The following is a 21,631-nucleotide window of genomic DNA, read 5'->3' as shown; positions in this document are numbered from 1 at the left end:
CTCTCTGAAAGCAACAAGCCAGTCGGCAGAGATTTGGCCATGCCAAGGCTTGATTTGCAGCACAAGTTAACAATTCCAGTGAAAGCCACTTGGAGAACCGTCCTTAAAACAAACAAAAAAGTGACCATACAGATTAGCTGTGATTATTCAACCTAGACTTCATTAGGTGCAGTGGACAGGTGACTTTCCAATCAGAGCCACTGCTATGAATCTGATAGTCATATTCAAAACTGGATTTGAAAGAAAAAAAATGAGATTTCCAACATAGGAACCACCCTGAACTCCAAACCTGTGAGTGTTGTGGAATGGGCTCATTAGTTATCAAGGTAGGGGTTCCCCAAAATGTCCATACTGAAGGCAGATTTTTGTCCTGCAAATTACAGTTTGTTACATTGATTCCATTTTCATTTTCCAAAGCAAAGATAGTTTAGATAGAGTTGGTTTTCTAGGTGGATTAGCAAATGCAACATTTTCTGACTGGATCCTGATCTAGGTGAGCATTCAGTGGCTAGGCTTTGTGCAAGACGTGGTGGCTGAGTATTCACCTCTGAGTCACTGACTTTACTACTGACTGGCAAGTCCTGCCCACTGTCCTGTCAACTCATTCCCATTGCCCCCTCCTTTGCTCATGTCCCTTTTGCTTTCCTTTTGGCCCATGACTGTGCAGTCTGTCCATGCATTCCCCAGTGTTTTTCCCGAGCCATGGGAATCCCTCTCCAAGGGTCACTGAGTCTGTCCAGATTGCCTTCTTTCTTTGGCTTCTGGAATTCTATGTTCAGTCATTTGATTTTGCCATATCTCTTAGCAGCTGAAGACTCCTTCCTGCCTTTTAGTCAATGACTGTCCTTTACTTGGAAGGGCCTCAAATCAAAGTCCAAGAATTGCATTAGGGATACATTTTTATACACCGTTATTTCCATCAGGGCTGCAGTCTTGTCAGTCTTTTTTTTTTGCCCCCAAGTCACGTCATAGGTTTTCTAATTTTCCTTAGGGGCAAGGTGGGCTACTCTTTGTCAGCCTTAAGGTGATGTTTGCTCCTGAATTGTGAGGAGCAAATTTTGACTACAATTTCCCCAAATTCTAGTCACAGAAACTTGGGAGGTGAGATTCTTTCTTTGCAAACATTGCCTGACCCACCCAAACTTCCAGAGGTCCCCCAGGAGGGCCATGATCTGGGCCACGCCCATTGATCATCAGATGAAGAAAGGCTGTTTTCAATCTCCTTTCATGATTGCTCCTTTAAAATGACATAATGCTTGTTTCTAGGAAGTCACACACTTCAGATTCAGCTTTGTATATGTTCTATGACTTAAGTAGTGACATTATTTCACAGTTACACTCTTACTGTGCTGAGGTTCTATCTGGATATTTGTGCAGGCAGGTGAATAAAAAGCAAGGTGAGATTACCTTGAGTCAATGCTTTGTGAATATTCTATGGATATTAACAGAAGTGACATGAATATATTCTTTGGATAAAATCCACTTCCAATTACATGTCCGCAAAGTGTGTTTATGAAGATAATAAAATCAACAACTTTGCATGTCAAAAAAAATTCAAAAGATAAACATTAAGGCAAAATTCAAGGAAGTACAATGTTTTTTGCACATATTCCACAATGCTTCCACAAAATATATATAATTCAATCACTCTCCAGTACTATGCAGGAGGGGGGAGGGCAGTGGTGTCAAGTCCAACTTCAACATCTGCAAATTGTCTACATTTTCTTCATTCTGATTCATTTTTGTTTAATTCATTTACACTCATTTCACTTATTTTAGAAAAATGAACACTCTATGTAATCTTTGAATCTTCTATGTTACTTATATAAAAAGGAACAATCTTCACATGAGCCATGACTGAACAAAGGATCTTCACCTCTTCAACACTGACAGGTATTACAAGCTTGCACACACTCCAGGAAGTGACTTTAAAACACAACTGACAGCCCTGAGTCAGAAGCGTCAAGGGTAGCCATCATAGATCATGTGGTCTGTGTTCAGTGCTAGGCAGTGACAGTCATTTCAGAAGGGCCAATTCCAAGGGTAGAAGGTATCTTTGCTAAATTTTATACCAACTTAGTAAATGCTGAGGCCATTGTTCATTTGTTAAGAATTCCCATTCATTATAATCATTTGGGTTCCAGGACTATTAGAGGGCAATATTTTTGTCAACTGAAATAACTCAAGTAGAGGAGCTTGAAGTTGCTAACTTATTGGCAACTTATTATTAGTCATTTATTGCATGACCCCCAAGGAGATTTTAAGACTGTTAAAATCCCATTTACCCTCATTAAAATTTTAATAATCTGTATCTTTGCTGGATATTTGCAGAGATAACTGTTTGGCTCAAAACACATGTTTATTCTTAATTTTATCAGATTTTTTGTATTATGATATTTGCAAAAACTACATCATTGATTTTTAAATTTTTTTGTTTTTTGTTTTTGTTTTTGTTTTGTTTTGTTTTGTTTTTTAAAGATAAACACTCCAGTATCCTAAGGTATGAGAAGTTTACACTGGGTCTTGAATGAAGACTAAATTTATTGCCTTTTGAGCCAGAGATAGGAAATTTTGTTTCTCTGAATTGAGTCTGAATTTTTTCTTTCCTAGAGCTTGCTTTTGTTAAATGTTTTATGAGTGTGTACTGCTTCAAGGTTTTAGGAATCTGACTGAAAGAGGAAACATCCACAAGAAGACACCAGATTAGATCCCAATGATGTTATAATTATAATTCTTAAAACTATTAAGCTGAATCAGAGGCCCATAACTCCAAAATTTCTTTATGTATCTTTTGATCAGGCCAATTTATTGTGGCTTTTTCCCCTCCTCAGGAACTCGATTTAAATCTGTGTATCACCAGGGACAGAGAGCAGACAACATGGATAGAGAGGTGAGATTCATGTTAACAGTAGTCTCTTTTTTGATATTTCTCTTTTAAAGCAGCCTTTTTAGCTGGAGTTTTCATAATATCCATGCCGGGAAAGCACAGGACGGAGCAGAACTCCAGCGTCCTTTGTAGCGCTCATGAGTAAAGAGAGTGATTAACGAGCTGGGCAAAGAGCACAGTGGCAAAGAGTCTATAGACGTTAAACAAAAGTGCCTTCAGAGTTTCAGGATTCCCATGATCCATAAGAGGACCTCACTGCGCCTGTCCACTGTTTCTATTTTTGATTAGATTTATAAACACAGCACCACATATTTTCATGTGGCTTTATCGCCCCGGGGCAGAATTAGATTGACTGCGCTGAAGCTGGGAGGCCGGAGAGTTTTGGGCCAGGGCTGAAGTGAAATAAGTAGTGTAATTGTTTCTGTGGAGCGAACGTGGGACCTCTTCTGCTCTGAATTACACATGGCTCGGCCCTTTGACCTAAGCAGGCTCAGCCATGGCGGGCGCAGCTCCTAAAGTTGCACGGAAGGGTCATCGCCTAGCGAGCTGGAACGTCATCTGTCAGGCGAGATGCCAGCCAAGGACTCTATTCAATTATGCCCCTTCCTGGTGACACACATTTTGCTACCACCTCAGCTTCATTTAACCCTCTGTCACATCCCTTATTATTGCATCAGGAAGTGCCAATGAGAGGCCTTGGTGGATCCGCAGGAACCGTGGATCTTTTGAGAGGTCCCCTGCACTCGGTTTTCAGCTTACTAAATTTCAGATCCTCTTCAGGGAGGTGCCAAACTATTCGAATATCAAGATGACTGTGCTGTTGAACCACTAAGGTTTTGAAAAATGTTCATAAGCCATGCTTGAGATTTTTTTTCCCTTAGTGAACTTAATTGAAACTCTTTCAAAACAGGTGGTAATTCAAAGACATGGCCCTTGAAATAATCATGGCTATAGGAGGACAGAGCTTTGAAAGAACTGCTACCTGCTGACCATTTTGCAGTGGCAGAGAATTCATATCCCTCAAATTTTGCAGTGAGTGGGATAAATGCATTTAGACGAAATTCTGTTGTCAAATACTTGGGCTTTATTTTTTTCTCAGTAAACAAAATTTCAAAAGTCACCTTAAGCGGAATACCCAAGGTTTACATTCAGACATTTGTCGTTAGTTCCAGTTATTTCCAAAATTAGTTCTGTCTCTGAAACAAGTTTTAAAAATTTAAAGTTACTTTCTTTCATTGCTAATTTTATAAGCAAACATCTCCATAACTCTTTTATAGGTCTGATAACTTGGAAATCATTCAGCTAAGCCTCGGTTTTAAGTTATATGGCATTGAAACATTTCCTTAAAAGTGCATAAGGTCACTTTTTAAAACTTGTATTAACTCAATCTAGGGACTCTGACACAAGAAAATGGAGAGGCCGTTATCAGATCAGTCACAACAGAATAAAAACCATAAGCTCCCCCCCATCATAGCTTGAATCCCTCCCCTTCCCCTCCATTGCACCTCCCCTCCCCCCTCATGATATTCTCATTAGCTCACACTACTGTTGTTCCCCACCTGATCTGACACAGAATGCTCAGAGCAGACAGGTGCAAATTGCAAGCTTTTCACTGTGGCTGTTTTTCTTTAAATTGACAAAGTAATAGAGCCCCAGGAACAAAACAGGTTCACAGGAATGAAAGTCTAAACAGGGACAGGCCAGCTGGCTAGGGGGTTCAACAGAGTGACCTGCTAAATCGCACCTCCAAGCCACTTGCCAGGGAAGGGCCCTCCAGTGTCTTTAGCCTCCGCCTTTTTTTTTTTTCTTACTGAGGGGAAGGTCCTGCTGAACCATGCTTTGGCTCTGATGTATTGTAAAAGCCAAGGTGAATGAGACCAGAATCCAATATACCTGATCTTTGTCCTCACTTCATCCCTGCCCCCCGCCTGCCCCCAGAGCAATTCAACATGGTTAGCTGGACCAGATTGATAATGCTTCTATCCAGGTCTTTCTTGTCTGATTCACATGAAGCCCCGAGCAGTGAAACAACAGTGTTCACCCTCATCTCCGCCCCCAGCTCCCAACCAGATGAATCTGCTGAGCTTGTCTTTCGAAAAACAACACTTGTTCTACTAGGAATACCCAAGTTCATTTCATGGAAGAGACGTGCCATGCCAGCCTCTGTAGGAATCAAAGGCACGCAATTTTGAAAAGGGACTGGGGACCCTGTCATCCCGAAGTGGCTTCTCTTTGTGACTACCCAGTGTGCCCTAGAACTGTTGCATGCAAGAAGCCATTGGTGCTCTGAGGCCTCTGACTTCCTCTGACTGTGGGATCTGCCCATGTGGATAAGGGTAGAGAGACAACTTGTTTACAGTTGGACAGAAAACAGCCAGACACAAATGAGGGCTGACGGTTTCATAGAGCACGCTGGCTGATCCCAGATGCAATGTGACTGCCCTGAACTGAGCGATGATCCGTACAGTATGCAGAATTCTCTCTCTGGCTGGTCTGTGCCCACCAGCCTTGAAAAGTCCTCCTCGCACTCCATGGCCTCAGCTGAGTGCAACCAGAGCTGAGCAGCAGCACCCCGGGATGGATTCAACCCGGGACGGATTCCTTCCGACAACGATCACATTCTTTTACAAACTTATGGATTTGGGTTGTCACTGGTTATAAATGAGTGTGTTGTTGCTCAAGTTGGCTTATTCCATGAGAGATTTCCTTTCCAGTTGAGAGTGCAGGCATCAAAAGGTATTTGGTGCTTTTTAGTGAAAAGAAAGAAGATATCATGGGGAACATGTCATTTTTTTTTTTAAATTTTCAGGTGGTATTTATTTATTTTGCTTTGTACAGATCAAAAATCATTGTTTTCATCCACAGTATATACTACATTTTTAAAAGTGAAAGAGAAATCAATTTGTTTTTACTTAAAAATATACATGACAGAAATGTGTTACAAGATGAGTGTTTTGGAGATCTATATGAAAATATGCTTATGGTTTACCCTACAGAATGCAGCACCATCATATTATGTATGTAACATGACACAGTATGTATGTATCTAATACCAAAATTTATATGTAACACTACAGTATGTATGTAACACTACAGTATGTATGTAACAACACCACAATATGTATGCAACATCACAGGATATAACAGTATACAGTATGAAAGTAATACCACAGCATGGATGTAACACCATCATAGCATGTATATAGCACCACAGGATGTATGTAGCACCATAGGATGTATGAAACACCACAGTATGTAGCAGCACAGTATGTACGTAGCACCACGCTATGCCTCCTTAAACATTTAAGGATACTGGTCTCATGCTCTTTTCACACCTCAATTAAAAAGGGTTAAAATACAAGATGAGAAACTGCTCATCCTGATTTCATGTAGAAAGCCACTTTGCATCTCAGCATCAATTGAACACAAAGGAGGGCGACCAGCCTGGGCTGTGGTCACTGGAGCTTTAGTTCAGATTTCTAGATGATTTTGTTTATCTTCAGAACTTAATTGCTGTCAGGGAGAAGTGGGAAGATGATGGTACCTATATCTTGTTCCTTTAATTTATTTGAATTTTGAAATATGTTGCAGATTATTTAGTAGGTTTGAGGGAATCTATTTAAAATGATACCACTTCCTTAAATGGTAATGGATGGGAGGACAAAGAGAGAAAGCTGGTGTTCTTGGAGGTACTGAGATGGAACTCTCACCAGGAGAGAGGTCCAAATTGAGAAAGGGTGGAGACAAACGCAGTTCACACTTAATAGAGGTGTCCATGTGTAAAGGAGAGAAAAGTCAGGAAATTGGTGGAGAGAAGTCGGAAATCACTCTTCATTTCCTTTTAAACACGTGTTAGCAGCTAAGAGGTCATGGAATACAAAATGTTACTTGGTAACCCTCCCGGGGGACTTATCTGGGGAGGGGTGTGCAACCAGACAGCGACTCCCTTTACAACACGTGAACTTGACAGATCATTGAGACCTTTCTAACGTTTGAGAGCAAGCGTGTGATTTCATTTGAAGTTCTTTGGAAGGAAACAAGGTCTATCCACAGGGCCACATCCTTCTATTTAAAAGTGCGTTTAACTCAATTGGAAAGGGCTGAAGTGCCAAATTTACTGAACCATGTCAAGAAAACTAGTACCTGCTGCTATCTCGGATGGAGGCTGTGAAAAAGAAATCACACTTCAACCTTGTTCTTAACGAAATGTCAGAACATGTTGCAAGCTACATTTCTAGGAGTTTACCTAGTTTTTAATGAATATGCTTTACTGCTTTATAATTGAAACAGAAATGATGTCAATTGTGTAACTTATATTGTAATCTATAGACTGTTATCTTTATTATATTGTTATTATTACTATCATCACCATCATCACCATCATCATCATCATTATGTATGTGGTTGTGTGTGTATGTTTACCAGGGTACATGTGTGTAAGTCAAAAGGCAATTTTATGGAGTTAGTTCTCTCCTTCCCCCTTTATGTGTGTTCCTAGGACCACACTGGGGTCACCAGTTTTGTGTGGCCTGTGCCTTTATCTGCTGAGCCATCTCAACAATCCCAGCCTATGTTAATTGATACCCAACTATAGTTCTATTCATTTAAACAATTTGTCGGATCTGTACCAGATTCCATGACAACCCCTGGATGCTGTTTATACCTTCTACACAGAGCGATTATGTCCAATGTACCACATACTCTATGGATATAAATAAATATTAGGAATTCAGAATTCTTTTAAGAAAGGTTTACCCTTCATTTTAAATTGTGTGTGTGTGTGTGTTTTCTAGAGCATAGAATCTCTCTGGGACGGATGTTTCAGGAGGTTTAAGCCACCTGGCATAATGTTAGGAGTTGAACTTGGATCTTTTAGAAGAGCAGACTGTTATCTTGACTACAGAGTCATCGCTCTAGCCCTGGGAAATTCAGAATTCTTAAACTGGAAGAAAAAGAAAACCTTAAAAATTACTGAACTTTAAGCAAGATATGCCCTGATTTTTTTTTTTTTTTAAGGAATAAATTGACATAGCTGTTGAAGGTTCTTAAAGATGTTTAACACAGAGTCTTGAAAAGTCTTCCAAACTTATCTGGAGCTTGCTAGGTAGCTCAGCTTGGTCTCAAATGACATCCCCCTGTCTTAACCTTCTGAGTGCTGGGACTGCTGATGTGCACTACAATAGCTTTTAACTCATCGTTTTACACAAGGTGTTACTTTCCTTGAACTTAAAGATCATCCTCCTGCCTCAGCCCCCTTTCCTCAAGTGCTGGGATTTTAAGACCATGTCAACATGCCCAGCTTCTAAATATCTTTTGAGTAGACTTATCTTCATCTTCAGTTTGGTTTCTAGTATATGAAATAGCTAACATATTGTATGGTAAACATCATTTTTAAAAGAAAAGACTCTTAGAAAACAGGACTTTCATTTTAGTTGACTTAAGACATATCAATTTAAAAACTTTTTTGTTGGTTGGTTGTCTGCGACACACTGTATAATTAATTGCTCTGCAATACTGTAAGGCTGCTACAAGTATTTTTGAAAGAAGTCAGACTTATTGTAAAAATTTTAACTAAAAATTGGAACACTAGGCCCCCTCCCCACCTCATCAGGGCCACAGAGTAGACAAGGTATTGTTTGTCATTTTGAATATCCTCCTCAGATATGGTCACGTGCTGTTTAAGCTCTGCATCCTTTGCTTGATGCTAAGGTGTCTGAGGTGGAGCATCCTTTCCATCATTTGCCGTTCCTGCAAACTTCATCTTTTCTGTTGTTTTACTTCTTATTAACTTGAGTTTTATCATTTGTCTGCATTTGGGTATTTCTATCACAGATTTTTTTTTTAAGTAAATTTGTCAGTTACACAGGATTCATTTGGAACTTATAAGAGTATAGAAGCTCTAATCATAGTTCTGGCTACACATTTCCAATTTTGACCACTCATGCATACTAATATTAACGGGCTTTTCAAGCATATAATTAATTTTAGTTTTCCCTGGTGAAGCACCTCACGAATTCTTTGAGACTCCTATAGACTATGACTCTTTTAGTATTTTGCAGCATCTTGCCTGCCACTGCAATTTACCAAGGTTGGATTGTATACATTCATTTAAATACATAGTATTTAAATCAATAATGACTTCATATATTGGACTCCAGCAGTTTAAAACAAATGTGGATGCAACCAAGAACATACAGGCAGCACATGCAAGCTGTCATGTGTGTGTGTGTGTGTGTGTGTGTGTGTGTGTGTGTGTGTGAGAGAGAGAGAGAGAGAGAGAGAGAGAGAGAGAGAGAGAGAGAGAGAGAGAGGTGGTTCTGTTCACGTGTATCTGTGTGGGCACATGCGTACCATGGCAAGTGTAGGTCTTCTCCTCCCACCTAATGACATAGGCTCTTTTATTGCTTATTACTGCATATGACAAGGTAGCTGGCCCAGGCCCTTTAGGATTCTCCTTTCTATACCTCCCATGTTACTGTAGGAGCACTCAAAGACATGCAGTACGTTTGGCTTATGTTTGTTCTAAGAATCCGAATGTAGGTCCTCATGCATGCCGGGCAAGCACTCTAACCACCGAGCCATCTTCTCAGCCCACATGCAGATTTTCTACAAGATAACTTCATTCTACCAAAATGAGATTGTATCTAAGCCCAGTCTGAACAAATGCAAATTGAACTGTGCAAGTTTTCCAGTGTTCTTAATTTGTTGAGGGCTCTTTGTATTAATTAAAAATGATGAAAACAAAGTATTTTAATGTGACCTTCATTTGGCATTTGTATTAACTTTTCTTATCCTATTTTATTTAATTCTTCCACTTCTGATGTTCAATTAGTGTTTGACCCCTTTAGGAGAGATGTAAATTAAATGACATTTCAATGCCATCCGCCATCCCATATTTAAAATACTGTGTTAGTTGTGGATCATAAATGATGATCTTCATTCTTTAGCTAATTTATTCATTTAACAATTTCCCTCCAGAAGTTTCAGCAGAAGGCTGTGAAGCAAACTAAGCAGAAGAAATCCACGTCGGCTGAATTTCTGATGGGTGAGCCTTGCTTGATGAGTTATTGCTCATAATTTGTGTAAGGATTAATTAACTAATTACAGACAAATGGCTGAGGGCGAAATTTTGCTCTAGCTTGTCAGGGTGCAATTTGTAATTATTTTAATCATTTATTCTTTTTTTTAAGAGTTAATTTTAACCTAATTCTGTTTTGGTGACATTTGAGGACGATACACTTGAGTCTTTCTGCACAAGAATTACTGAGAGTAATTTTCTGCTTAGCACTGGAATCCATCAGCCTATTGTATGATCTTCTGACCTCCTTGTTTTGCTCTAGTTAAAGAATACACAGACACTACCGAAGGTGCCGGGAATCCAGGTTTTAACATGAACAGCCCAGAACTCTCAGCACATCAGACTCCAAAAGAGAACGTTATTAGACATGACATGCTGGATCACACCCTTGCAGCTCATCCACAAAAATCCAGGCTGCCAGCCTCAGCAGGACCCAAAGGTGTGACTTCAGTCCTGATTACGCTCACACTTGGTGACGCTTACTGCTCTTCTTATCGGACCTGGGTATCCTGATCAGGAACCTAGCATTCCATTCCAGCATGCCTGTACAGCTTCTGAGGAAGATTTGTTTGGGGCTGGGGCAGGAGGTGATGCAGCTGAGGACCTGTGTAGCCGTTGGTACAGGTCATATACAGCTTTGTGGGTGAAGGATGTGAAGGAATAAATTCACTCTTCTTTGGGCAGTTGAGATGACCAAGTCCTGCAATGCCAGAATTCTAAGACTCTTGACTATGTTAGAGACAGGGCATTGAAGGTTGATACTTGACTATGTTAGAGACAGCGCCGTGAAGGTTGATACTTGACTATGTTAGAAACAGCGCTGTGAAGGCTGATACTTGACTATGTTAGAAACAGCGCTGTGAAGGCTGATACTGTTGTGTGTGGAGTGTCACCAGGCTAATAGAGTTGAGAACTAGGTTGATATTTTATTTTGGGCTTCAGACTGTAGCTGTTTTCCCCTTTACCTGAATCATATTTTCTGTGTAGGTTCTAGAAACACATGCAAGAATTTACAAATAAATGAAGAATAATTGCTTAATATTTAGAATTCCCTTATAGTAATGTACTTGTAAAGAAAAGTTCCTTTATTCTCTGGCTGAGGGGTCTCTCTGATCATCACTGCTTATGGAAGAAAATTTTCTCTCATTATAATCTCTCTGGCAATACCTATGGCTGTTCTTCCTGCCCTGGGAGCTGCATTTCTTCTAAGTTCAGATGAGTCTCTACCTACAAGGAAAGAAGTCATTAAAACTTGCTGTCTTTGCTCTCATCTTCACCCTGAACAAGCCGGAAGACATCAGAATTTAATGACCAAATAGCTTTTTGAGGGGAAACTCTGAAGTAATGAAGCATGAGCTGGCACAGATGTGCTCTCTGCTGGTCCCACTTAGCAGGCTCATCATGATTCCCACCTGTACAGAGCAGGCCCTCCATATCCCAGTAGGTTAGCTTGTGATTTTTAACTCCTGAGGCTCAGGGGAAATTCTGCCAGCTTAGCGGTTGCTACCCTCTGCAATCACATCATATCATCTATGTTCACATCAAACAGATTTAGTTTGGCTCTTCTTTTCATTGCATGGTGTATTGAAAGTGTTTTTCTTGGAAGTCCATGGCCCAGTGAAAGTATGGATAGCTAGCAACAGTGTACATCCATGAATATCTATGACATATTAGCCATACATTGGCTGCTGTGTGCACAGCATATCCTTTAGTGTCACAGAAGTTACATAACAGACAACAAATTCAACAGAGCAATTGAGGCAACCCTAACAATAATCAAGACCTTGTGATTCATAACCTGTTGTTTTTACTTAACATCTAAAAGTCACTCAATAGCATCTCTGTGTTCCAAGCATTGAAAAAGAAGGCTAAGTACAAGTAGTTAGACACACTACTTCTGTTCTTATGTCTTTTTCTGGAAATTAGTTCCCTGTCCACAGGTAGATGTAAAAGACTCTAGGAGATGTTGTTCGCAAGAAGCCAAGTGTCATGCTGAAATTGGAACTCTAATGCTAAAGAAGAAGGTATTGCATACTCAAGTCAACTGGCAGATCTTTTCCTAGGTCTATCTGGCTATTATCTTTATTTTATAACCAAGGGGGGGGAGGTATATTTTGTCTCATGATATCAGAGATTTATGTCCATGGTTATGATTTGTATTGCCTTGAGCCTAGGCCAGTATGGTATATCACTGTGAGAAAATGTGGCACAGACTCAATGTGGCAGAGAAGCAGATGGAAGGAAGAAAGGGGGATGAAGGAAGAGGAAAAGGGGAGAAGGAAAAAGAGTAGAGGAAGAGATGATAGAAATAGATAGATAGATAGATAGATAGATAGATAGATAGATAGATAGAACGAACAAATGCCTGATCATCACAGTAATTACCAAAGTAATGATAAGACTAAAATCTTACTTGGTAAAGCATCTTTCTTGGGGTTATATACAGTGGGGAGTTACAAGAGCATAGATGACTCAAAGCTATCTGCCTCTCTGAAAAGCCCAGACCAACATGGATGACAAGTCATGAAAATTCCATCTCTGGAGCTCCTGGCAGTATGTGCAGGCAATTCACAGACTGGAGATCCTCCTCCAAGAAGCTCTGCATAGTAGGGAGTCTCTTCTTTCCAGCAATTGTTTATTGTTCTTGTAACCTTGGGCTGGGACTTTGTGATTACTGTCAGTTTCAGGAACTTCCCGAGACTCGAGAGATGCTTACTTCCCAAGTATCATTAGGCTCCTTTCTCTCTCCAGGAGGGAATATTTTAATGTGGAAGAAATTGTTACCCAATTCAGAATCAGATAAATATGTCCTTCAGGTAAAAGTACATATTACCAGCAAACATTAGCCAAAAGAAAAAAAAATATAGACTATATAAAACATGAGTCACTGTAGTACTTTTAAATTTCTATGAGCTATCTTATTTTTTATTTATTTATTTATTTATTTTTTATTTTAGATATTTTCTTTATTTACATGTAACTTTCTCCATTCCAAGTTTCTCCTCCAAAAAACAAAGAAACAAACAAAAACAACAAAAACAAACCTCTGTAGCCTCCCACTTCCCCATGCCTGCCACCCCGCCCTCTCCCACTTTCTGGCCCTGGCATTCCCCTACACTGGGGCACAGAACTTTCACAGGGCCAAGCTCTTCTCCTCCTATTGATGATCAAATTGCAATCCTCTACTATACACATGCTGCCAGAACAATCAGACCCCTCCATGTGCAGTCCTTGGTTGGTGGTTGAGAGCCTGGGAGCTCTGAGGGTTCTAGTTAGTTCTATGAGCTATCTTAATAAAATGATAAAAACTTTAAAAACATCTTTTTAAGCTAACATCGTTAAAATAGTATACTATCAACCTACAATCAATGTAAAATGTCCAGTATTTTGAGTTTTCTTCCTTTGACAAAAAAGTATATGTATAATTTCAGATCTCAAGACTAGCAAGTCCCCATTTTCAACTTTCTGGGAATCATCCATGGACTAAGTATCTCTCTCAGCAAGATAAGAATGGGCATGGGAAGTAATAATTTTCATGAGTGATAGTTGGCCTGATTCTGGAAAACAGAGAAAAGCTATAACCCAAAGTAAAGCCAGGTGGAAGCAACCAAAGATGAAAAGGGTTTTATGGGGAAATCCAGGAAATGTTTAGCATCTGCACCAATCTAGTCAGACAGTGAAATAGAGAGGGGTTTACCATGTCTGTCCTGGAACACAGCCAACTTAGAAAAAGTACATTTGATGCATCACTCCCCCACTTTGGGAGAGCCTCTAAAAATTCAATTGCAAATGAGATGTGCAATTTTATGGTCTGTGAACAAGGGAGAATATTTTAAATATGTGAATTTAGAAACTGCCAGATAGCATAGAACACAACGTTCCTTTTTAAACAACTTTAAGAACATTTAGACCGTCTGCCAATGTGATTACTTAGGCAAGGAGAAGAGGCATACATTCCCCCCATGATATTGTTGTAATTAGCACAAATTATCATCTTACGAGTACATATCAGCACACTTGCCCCTTAAAGATGCATTTTGAAGGAAACCATTGTAAATGACGGCAGATTCCAATGCTACTTATTTACATGGGCCATCTCAAGGATATATAAAATTATTAGGTTAAAAATAGTGTCTGAGAGAGAAAGTCTAGAAGAGGGGTTTTCTAAAAATAAACTTTATATAAGAAAAGATCTTAAATTTATTATGGCTTGAACCCAGAAACAGAGTAAAAGAGCCATGAGTAAGTACACACCTGCTGTGGTAGTTTGAATGGCCACCAGAGGTTCATATATTCAAATATTTGATACCTAATCGATGAAACTGCTTGAAAGAGATTAGTAGGTGTGGCCTTCTCGGAGGAGGTATGTCACTGTAAGTGGGCTTTGAGGTTTCCAAACCCCATTCCATTTCCAGTTAGCTTACTCTGCTTCATGATCTAGTCTCAAGATGTAAGCTCTCGGCTCCTGCTCCAGTGCCATGTCTGCTTGCCTGCTTTCATGCTCCCCACTACGATGGTCATGGACTCTAACCCTCTGGAACCATAACCCCCAATTTAAATGCTTCCTTTTATAAGTTATCTTGGTCATGGTGTTTTCTCATTGCTATACCAAAGTAACTAAGACATCTGCCTTTGGAAACAGATGGAATGGACAGCTCCTGGATAGTCTGCTGGGATTTTAGAAGAGTTTGGATGTCCTCCTTATTTACTGGTGCATCCCATTGTGAAGACATCCTCACAAGCTTTGTAATGAGATCTTCACAAGGAAAGCTACTTGTGTTGCGAAGTTTGTGCTAGGTTCACATTAGGCATTTTGGTGTGGTGTGAACAGTAAGTAAATCAGGATAGAAGGTGCCATTCAGACCCCTCTGCCTGCTCTTGCTGCACCTGGAGCTGATCTGCTTTTGCATATCAACTTCCAGGGAAAACTTATTTCATATTCTTTCAGTGACTATTGGCCTTTCCTTTATATGCAGTTAGCAAACATAAGTCCACCATTGAATTTTCAGAGAAATGCACACACATCATTTGAGATTGCCTGTCTTCAGCATTGCTTTCTTCTTTCCTGTGCACACTGCTGTTCAGGTCCCAGCATCCTTGTCTATCATCCTCTTTGCTCACTGCTGGTGATGCGCCAGCCTGATGATAACTAGAGTTCTGAGGAAGAGAGACTGAGAATTCCACATGTTGGAAAGGAGAGAGGTAGAGAAGTCACAGCTGCTTATAATTTCAAAGAGAGCAAGGCTTTGGCACAGGTTTCTAAGCCAGTGAAACCTGAGGCTGGGTAGACAGAAAGAACATCTTTACCATTATGAATATATAACATGGTGATACTAAAAAGTAGTTAATGACCATTCTAAATGGAAGGAAAATGAAATCTGGGGCAGGTACAAGGAAGGGCCGTGGAAAGCATTTAGACAGGGAGAAGCTGTAAGAAGTAAGGAGAGAGTAGATAGCAGGCAGTTTAGCTAATGTCAGTGATGCAATTATAAATGGGAGTTTTGTGTTTATTTCTTCCATTTCTTTCACCCATACTATTCTATGGGGAAGAGAGAAAAGGAAACAACTAAAGTTACTCTGGTATGTAATAGGCAGATGAAACTAGTCTATTTGTTAAAAAGCAGCTCCTGGGATGCCTAGAGCACCCTTCCCATTCTGTTCTCTCTCCCAGACATCCAGGATGACAGCATTCCCATGATCCTCTGCTGTACATTTCAGGTGGCATCTCCCTCAGAGGCAGTTGGGCTATGAGAGTACTCAAGTGAGCATGTTATACCTAGAGCTCCTTGATGGTGAATAACACCAATGATTCTGAGCTGATTCAGATGGAAAGATTTCATGAGCTCAGAGAACTGATGGTGTCATTGGACAGAAACCAACCTGCCTGCAGGATTAGGAAGTTTGAAGTACAGCGATTGTCATGGTGGCACAGTCGCGTTCCGATAGAGGCTTCTCCACTGTGATGAGTTATTATCATGTTCATTCTTCTCTTCATGCTCTAGGGAGAGCACTCCATTGGTCCTGCCTAGACTACATTCTTACATCCTGGACTTATGACGGATGGTGGGGGCTATGTCCTTGCCCTCTGGCTTCTGCAGTGCTAGACAGGCCTCTGGAGTTATTGACCCATCATGCCTACATAAGACATGGGCCTGAAAAGATGCCTCAGCAACAGTCAAGACCAGCACCTGCTTTTCTGGAGAAGGTGGCTTCAGTAAGCCACATGGTGGCTTACATCTTCTTGTAACTACAGTTCCAGGGGATTTAATGGCCTCATCTGGTTTCCACAGGCAGAGCATGCAGGTAGTGTATAGACATCGATGCAGGCAAAACACCCATACATATAAAAAGCAAAGCAAAACAAAACTATGAACAATGGGAACAAGAAATAATAATGTAATTGGTGACAGGAAGCCACAGCAAGACAAAGGAAAAAATAAATGGATTAATCAAGAATTTACTTAGTATCCGCTGCAGTTCATATGTCCAGAATTATATGTTGAACAAATCTCACTATTGATGGAAACAAGCTGTGGTAGAAGAGGACATGGTATAGGTATAATTATTTGGACATTATTTCTGCACTATTTTGCTTAAAATTATGGATAGCATTAAATTTCCTTATGCATCTCTTTATTTTGATCTCATTCATTGAAGATGACATTTATTGGATATTTTCTAGTTTTCAGGCATTATTCCATGTGTAGGAACAGATGTGAGGAAGTAGACTTATAGGACTTCCATGATCCCCAGACATACTCCAGCAGCAAGATCTGACTGTGGAAACTATGGAATTTAGAACTGGCTAATTCCAGTTAATTGAACACATTCCAAAAGCAAAGGCTGTGTTTCTTTACATAAGGTTTGTATAAGTATTTTGTAAATAATATTACTTGAATTGGGCATTATAGAAGCATAAGACAAACAAGAAAAAGTGTGAGCACATGTGTGTGCACACTTGCATGTGTGTGTGTACATGTGTGTGTGTGCATATGTGTGCACATGTATGTGTGCAAATGCATGTGTATGCCTGTGCTTGTGCATGTGTCTGTGTCTGTGTGTGTATTCATCATAACACATAATATTGAGAATTCTCATCTGGATATGATGGGTTGTTGTCAAAATATATGCTCACTAAAAGTATTTCATGAAATTATATCAAGGCACAGAGGGACACAGCAGTTAGGAAAGCTGCTTGTCGACACATCTGGTAATCTGAGCTTTATTTCTGGAGTCTGTATGGTAAAAAGAGAGAACTGACTTTCTCAATCAAAATATACAAATAAGATGCAAAATAAAATTTTAATAGAGCTATACAATAAAGAACATGAAATAATCTCATGTTTAGATTTGGGTCCCATCCTCAATATATTTTATGAAGTATATTCCAAAATGTGAGAAAAATATGAAATCTAAAACAGGCTTATCTTATGTTTTAGGGGACTAAACCTATAATCTACCATATACTGAGCAATTGCTGAGTCACTGAATTGTACCCCCAACCCAATAACTTTGTGGATAAAAGTGACACAGTTGGTACAACTGATCCCAGGCGAGTTGATTAAGTTAAACCATGAGTTAGGACTGAGTATGTCTAAATATCTGTGGGCTAGAGTGGCCTACTCTGAACAGAGATTTCAAATGGAAGAATAAATGAGCTAGAAAAATAGGTTTTCATAAATCAATAACATGATTTGGCATCTTAGCAATTGGACAAGAATTGCTTCTTTTTTTTTTAAAAAAAAAAAAAAGAGAAACACAATTTTCTCTAGATATTGGATGAATTCCTTGGAAATATTTCTTGGCCACTAGAGTAAAATGTGGTGTGTCATGATGGAATTCTCCATTGAATTCAGCCTCCCCTTCCAGGGATCAGCATTATGCTCCCTGCTAGGGCTAGAGAAAAGATTTTAGGATTATAGTTCTGCTGTGTCTACTGCTCATGCCTATTGTTCTCCTCTCAGGTATTTATTCCTGAGTTTTAGGGAGAGATTCTTGACTAGGTTGTTGCCAGCATCCTTGCCAGCTCTCTACTGACCTAGAAGACAGCCACATCTCTTCCCTTGGCACTATTGTAGAATATGCATGGGAAACTCATGAGTTCAAGACTTGACCAAATCAAAGCAGATACGAGACAGAACATGGCTTGACCCAGAAATAATATCAGCTTGGATAAGTGTTGAAAGACACAGAAGTCCTGAGAGCTTGCATGGCTACAGCTTTAGAAATAGCAGGAAGTGATTTCTTGTGTGTGTGTGTGTGTGTGTGTGTGTGTGTGTGTGTGTTTAATTTAATGTGCATAGGTGTTTTTCCTGAATGTATGTTGATATAAGGGTCTCAGATCTCTTGAAACAGGAGTAAAAGACAGTTGTGAGCTCTTATGTGGGTGTCTGGAATTGAACCTGGGTCCTCTGGAAGACAAGCCAGTGTTTCCAACTGCTGAGTTATCTCTCCAGCTCCTCTTTTATGTGGCTTTATAAAGATGTTTCATGATGGGGTTTCATGATGGATGTGTGGTCATTTGATTTGATTTGATGTGTATAGGTTCTCAACAGTAGGCAAAAAGGCAGAGGCCACATGGTAAGGACAGAAAATGATAGGCGTACCACAGAAGATGGACACACAGTGAGTGCTGGGTTAGAGTTTTAGGATTGTTATCTTCAATTTGTTGTCTTCATTCCATATGAATATGAATGTTTGTGATTCAAATACGTGCAGATCCTTGTGTTCTATATCCAGCTTGAAAGGTGCACACACACACACACACAAGATGAAACATTTCCCCTGTACTGCACATAACCTGGGTGATTTCAGAAGTGATTTTGTATAAAACGGTTTACATTGTTCTCATTTATAGCTGTTTTTCCCTAAAGATGGAGAGCAGATATTGTATAAAATTTATAGAACGTGTAAAAATATATATTATTATTTTTTGCTTCAGGACATTTCAACTCTTATTAAGAAAAAGAAAATATATAGGAAAATCATTTGCTTTAGGTTTATTGAACTAACCTGAATTTGTGTCTTTAGAAACCATTTGGTTCCTAAGTGATTTTAATCTTTTTCATTGATTTAGAGAACTAAAAATAAACACCCAGGAAAGCACCCCTCTCACTGAAACATAAAAACATTGGACGTGGATATTTGACTGACATGATGACATACTCTAGTGCTTTAGACAAACCCAGATTTTACAGAGATAATATTTACATAAATATCTGATTAGTTATATAAACACTTTAATTGTCCTTTTCTTATTTTGTTTTTTTTTAAATATGAATTACAGAATTCTAGAAAAATTTCTAATTGGAAAGATTATTTTAGTCAAGTATTGGAAGTTTGGGAATGTCAATAAAATAGCAAAACTTTAATTTATTTTCTTCTCAAAAGACACTGCTTATCTATAGAGGCTCACAGAGACATGCCCAAGAAACAAAGGGTCCATTGTTCTTTGGTATGTGTGTGTTCAGACCTGCATATGTCTATGCACAGCTGCACTTGCCTCTGTGTACAGTTGTGACAGCCAGAAGGAGAGGCATGCTCGCTTCGTCAATCTCCCTCCACTTTAGCTTTTGGGTCAGAATCAGTCACTGACCTTGGGGCTTTCATTTTCAGCTATGGGGCTGATCAGTGAGCCCCCAGGATCTGCCTGTCTCTGTCCTCCCGCTCAATGGGTTCACAGACACATGTTAGTGTCAAAGAGCTGAACTCAAGCACTTCTATTTTAACAGCAAGCAGTTTCCTCACTCAGCCCCGTTCCCAGCTCTTCTTCTTTTTCAGGTTTATTCATATAGTTTATGTATAGAGTGCTGTCTTAATGTAAGCCAGAAGAGGGCATCAGATCTCATTACAATGGTTGTGAGCCACCGTGTGGTTGCTGGGAATTGAACTCAGGACCTCTGGAAGAGCAGCCAGTGCTCTTAACCACTGAGCCATCTCTCCAGGCCTTCTTTTTCTACTTCTTTAGGTGTGACACTTGAAGCCCACCTGGAAAGCAAGGGCCACCTCTATACCTTCTCTTCAAGTTAACATTAGGGAAACACCAAGATGTAGGTTTGAAAGTATTGTATAAACTCTGTCAAAGACTGTTGGTTAAAGATAGAATATTGTAAGACTTATTTCAGTGGTCAGGTATACACTATACTACTCAGTTCAGTGGTGACGGATGAGTTCACCGAGTTATGCGCCAATGAAATCTATGCCTCCTTACCACAAAAATGTGAATCTAAGAATCAGTCCATGGGATGATAAAAAGGATGCTTAGGAATTTTCACAAACACAGAGATTCTGAAATGTAGTCCATAGAGCTTGCACAAAGATCCAGGGACTTGCCTAACACAAGCTCAGCTGTGTGGCATAAACAGAACCAGAAAAATGTCACTTTTTTCCTGAAGGACTAGTGATGTAATAGCAAACCTTTTAGTAGTGGGACAGGTTACCAAATAATTTAGCTACATTCCTTGAAATATTTGATGATATTTTTAAAATGTTTTTTTTGTTTGTTCAACCAAATACAAATTATTTTATGCCAATACAATTCCGTATGAATCTTTATTAGGTCTGAGCTTTAACTTAAGTTCAATAGCTATACTTCCATTTCAGACAAACATTTAGTACAAACAGGTTTTATAACCTTAGTTTTCACCAAAAATTATGTCTTAGTCTCCAAACAATTTCATTGAGAATTACTTTGGGCTATGTTTTATCACATATTAAAAGGAATTTAACAGGAAATAAAATTTCTTAGCCTCCATGTAATAGATTGATCAGGAGTCCTATAAAAGGTAGAAAATCCCAGTCATTTTACTCCATGAGATAAAAAGCTTACCCATGAGTTGCCAGATATGTTAGCAATGAGTTATTAATTTTGACTAAACTAAATCTAGTGATTCATTATATATATAAATTGTTTTCATATTGAAGTTTCCATTGACAAAAAAAATAATCCCAATGAAGCCTTACGTGTAATGCATAAAGATAAATATTCCCAGAGCTCTGGGATGGACGGAAGGTAAAATTAATGAAAGTGTAACCAGAAGTGGGAAGGCTGTGGTTGAAGTCTGAGCACAGCCAGCATTTCAGAATCCAAGGAGCAATATGCCATAGGAGAATGTTACTAAGCCTCCAAGTTTGTAGAGAGAACACTTTCTTTGGTATGACTTTAGGAGGTCTTTTATACGTGTGGTAATAAGGTATACTTAAACTTAACCTTTGAATCGCCACAGTTACTTACACACAGGAAGCTTCGTCCTGTTTTGGCATTAGGAACTCGGGGACACGCTTCAGTTCTACCGAGGATGGCAGGTCCAGCGAGCACAGGATGTTTTCCTGCCTTGGGGGACCCAGAAGAGAGCCCCGCAGCAATTATGCACTTCACGGCACTCTAGTGGTTTACCGGTTAGAGAGGGCCTTGGGGGGAAGGAAGAATATGGCTCAATTAATTAGAACTTGTTAGCAAACTCCAACTATTACCCTATTTAGCTTTTCAAATCACTGATAGATGAAATACCCACAAGGTTTGGAAAGGAAGTGAGACTGAGCAGTCAAGTAAGCTGATTTGTCTAACAGGACACTAGCTCCTGTGTGCGTTCTCAGACTCTGAAATGCTGGCTGCCAGTAGACTTTAACCACAGACCTCACCTTCTGGTTATCACCTCATTAACTGA

General features: G+C 39.5%; 1 protein-coding gene across 1 annotated transcript in view; it reads left to right on the top strand.

Moving 5' to 3' along the window:
• Positions 1–9,928: 9,928 nt before the first annotated feature.
• The window catches only part of Ofcc1 (orofacial cleft 1 candidate 1), a 277,373-nt gene continuing 265,670 nt past the window's right edge, over positions 9,929–21,631 (top strand). Inside the window, exons 1-2 of the mRNA XM_031359413.1 lie at positions 9,929–9,932; positions 10,228–10,404. Coding sequence (XP_031215273.1) covers positions 9,929–9,932; positions 10,228–10,404 — 181 coding nt within the window. The remainder of the gene's footprint in view (positions 9,933–10,227; positions 10,405–21,631) is intronic.

This window comes from Mastomys coucha, unplaced genomic scaffold (genome assembly GCF_008632895.1).
Source record: "Mastomys coucha isolate ucsf_1 unplaced genomic scaffold, UCSF_Mcou_1 pScaffold7, whole genome shotgun sequence".
Lineage (NCBI taxonomy): Eukaryota > Metazoa > Chordata > Mammalia > Rodentia > Muridae > Mastomys > Mastomys coucha.
Note: the sequence above shows the minus strand (reverse complement) of the source record. Positions and strands in the feature narration are given on the sequence as shown.